At 50.3% G+C, this 2,016-nt stretch overlaps 1 protein-coding gene across 1 annotated transcript in view; it reads left to right on the forward strand.

Moving 5' to 3' along the window:
- Nucleotides 1-35: 35 nt before the first annotated feature.
- The window catches only part of FAM96B (family with sequence similarity 96, member B), a gene marked incomplete at its 5' end in the record, with an annotated part of 2,303 nt that continues 322 nt past the window's right edge, over nucleotides 36-2,016 (forward strand). The window contains 3 exons of the mRNA XM_010023657.1: nucleotides 36-110; nucleotides 337-462; nucleotides 936-981. Of these exons, the coding sequence (XP_010021959.1) occupies nucleotides 36-110; nucleotides 337-462; nucleotides 936-981 (247 nt within the window). The remainder of the gene's footprint in view (nucleotides 111-336; nucleotides 463-935; nucleotides 982-2,016) is intronic.

Here is a 2,016-nt window from a genome sequence, read left to right on the forward strand (position 1 = left end):
AGCTCCGCTCCGCTTTCCTTAACCCGACACATCTCATTCGCTCCATTAACGACCCCGAGCACCCCCTGACGCTGGAGGAGCTGAACGTCGTCGAGCAAGTGCGAGTGAAGGTGAGGTCCCCGGCCGCCGCGCTCGCTGCCGCTCCATCACTGACACGAACACAGGCCTGTTCAGCACCTTGTGCAGCCGAACGTGGCGTTTATCCTGTCAGTGAGCAAACCCACGGGCAACCAGGCACAGCTTCGAGTTGCATTGCGCGTAGAATACAGCACGGCATTCGGGGTAGAGGCAGCGAGGGCGGTACGGGAGTGGGACGGGAGGTGTGTGTTTTAACAGGTGAACGACGCAGAAAGCACGGTGGCGGTGGAGTTCACCCCCACCATTCCTCACTGCAGCATGGCCACCTTAATCGGCCTCTCCATCAAAGTGAAACTGATCAGGTCTCTCCCTGAGAGATTTAAGGTGAGTAGTGAAATCACTCTGGAAAGCAGAAGTGAGGAATTGTGTTTAAGAAGGAAAAAATAAAAGGCAAAACCCAAGCTAACGAACTTACAGTGAAAAATAACTAGAGCTATTTTCATATTGCGGGTGAGGGAACACTCCAGGAACCAGAGAAAGCAGTGGACTAAAATACTGACGCAGAATTACAGTTCTGTGGCAGTCATGTCAAGGGCAAGCAGGAGGGAGGGTACCCACAGTGCTGTGCAGCACAGGAGGAGGGGCTGGTGCCTTACCCCCTTGTCTAAAGCAGGCTTAAGCAGATGGAAATGCAGAATGTTGTGTTATTTTAGCCTTTATTCTGCTATATATCGTATGGTGATATCATATATGGGCAAGAATATCCCTTTTTCCTCATGTCTAATTTTAATATTAAATAGTTTGAGCTTGATCTTCCAGTGTTTTGTTGATTTTTTTCTTTTGTGATGCTTTTTAAGCTGGATGTTCATATAACACCAGGAACACACGTCTCTGAGCATGCAGGTAAGGTTTTTAGTGCTCTGTTTTATGGTCTTTCTTGTTCTGTATTGTATTAGAATCATAGAATCAACTATGTTGGAAGATACCTTTAAGATCAAGTCCAGCCATTACCCCAGGACTGCCAAGACCATCACTAAACCACCGAAGGCCTCATCTACAGGGACTCCAGCGCTGCCCTGGGCAGCCTGTTCCAGTGCCTGAGCACCCTCTCTGTGAAGAAATTTTTCCTCATATCCAATCTAAACCTCCCCTGGTGCAACTTGAGGCAGTTTCCTCTTGTCTTGTTGCTTGTTCCTTGGGAACAGAGACCAACCCCACCTCATTACAACCTCCTTTCAGGTAGTTGTAGCGGGGGGATATGTTCCCCCCTGAGGCTTCTCCTCTCCAGACTAAACCCCCCAGGTCCCTCAGCCCTTCTTCATCACACTTGTGCTCCAGGCCCTGCACCAGCTCCGTTGCCCTTCTCTGGCCCTGCTCCAGCACCTCAATGTCTCTCTTGCAGTGAGGGGCCCAGAACTGAACACAGGATTCAAGGTGCAGCCTCACCAGTGCCCAGCACAGGGGGATGATCACTGCCCTGGTCCTGCTGCCACACTGGTGCTAACACAGGCCAGGATGCCACTGGGTGGCCTGGGCCCAAGCTTCTCATGTCCAGCTCTGTCGATCCTCCATGTCCTTTTTCACTGAGCAGCTTTGCAGCTACTCTTGTATGTATTCTAAACATCTCCTCAGGCAACCTATGTTAACTAGTCATTGATTTGCCTTGGTTGTGGAGGACTCAGAAAATTGAGAGAGGCTGGGAGGTTGATTTCTTCTTGTGTTCCACCTGCACAGGCATAGGTCTGTGCTGCTGGATCGTAATCAGCTTCCTGGTTTAACTTGTGATAACACGGTAGCTTTAACTTCAGGCTGCAACTCTGGAGTGTCCTTAGCATCTGCTAAATACACTTGGCATCCCCATCCCTGGCAGTGTTTAAGGCCAGGCTGGACAGGACTTGGAGCAACCTGATCTAGTGGAAGGCATCACTGCTCCTGGCC

Source organism: Nestor notabilis, unplaced genomic scaffold, assembly GCF_000696875.1.
Source record: "Nestor notabilis isolate BGI_N333 unplaced genomic scaffold, ASM69687v1 scaffold17831, whole genome shotgun sequence".
NCBI lineage: Eukaryota > Metazoa > Chordata > Aves > Psittaciformes > Psittacidae > Nestor > Nestor notabilis.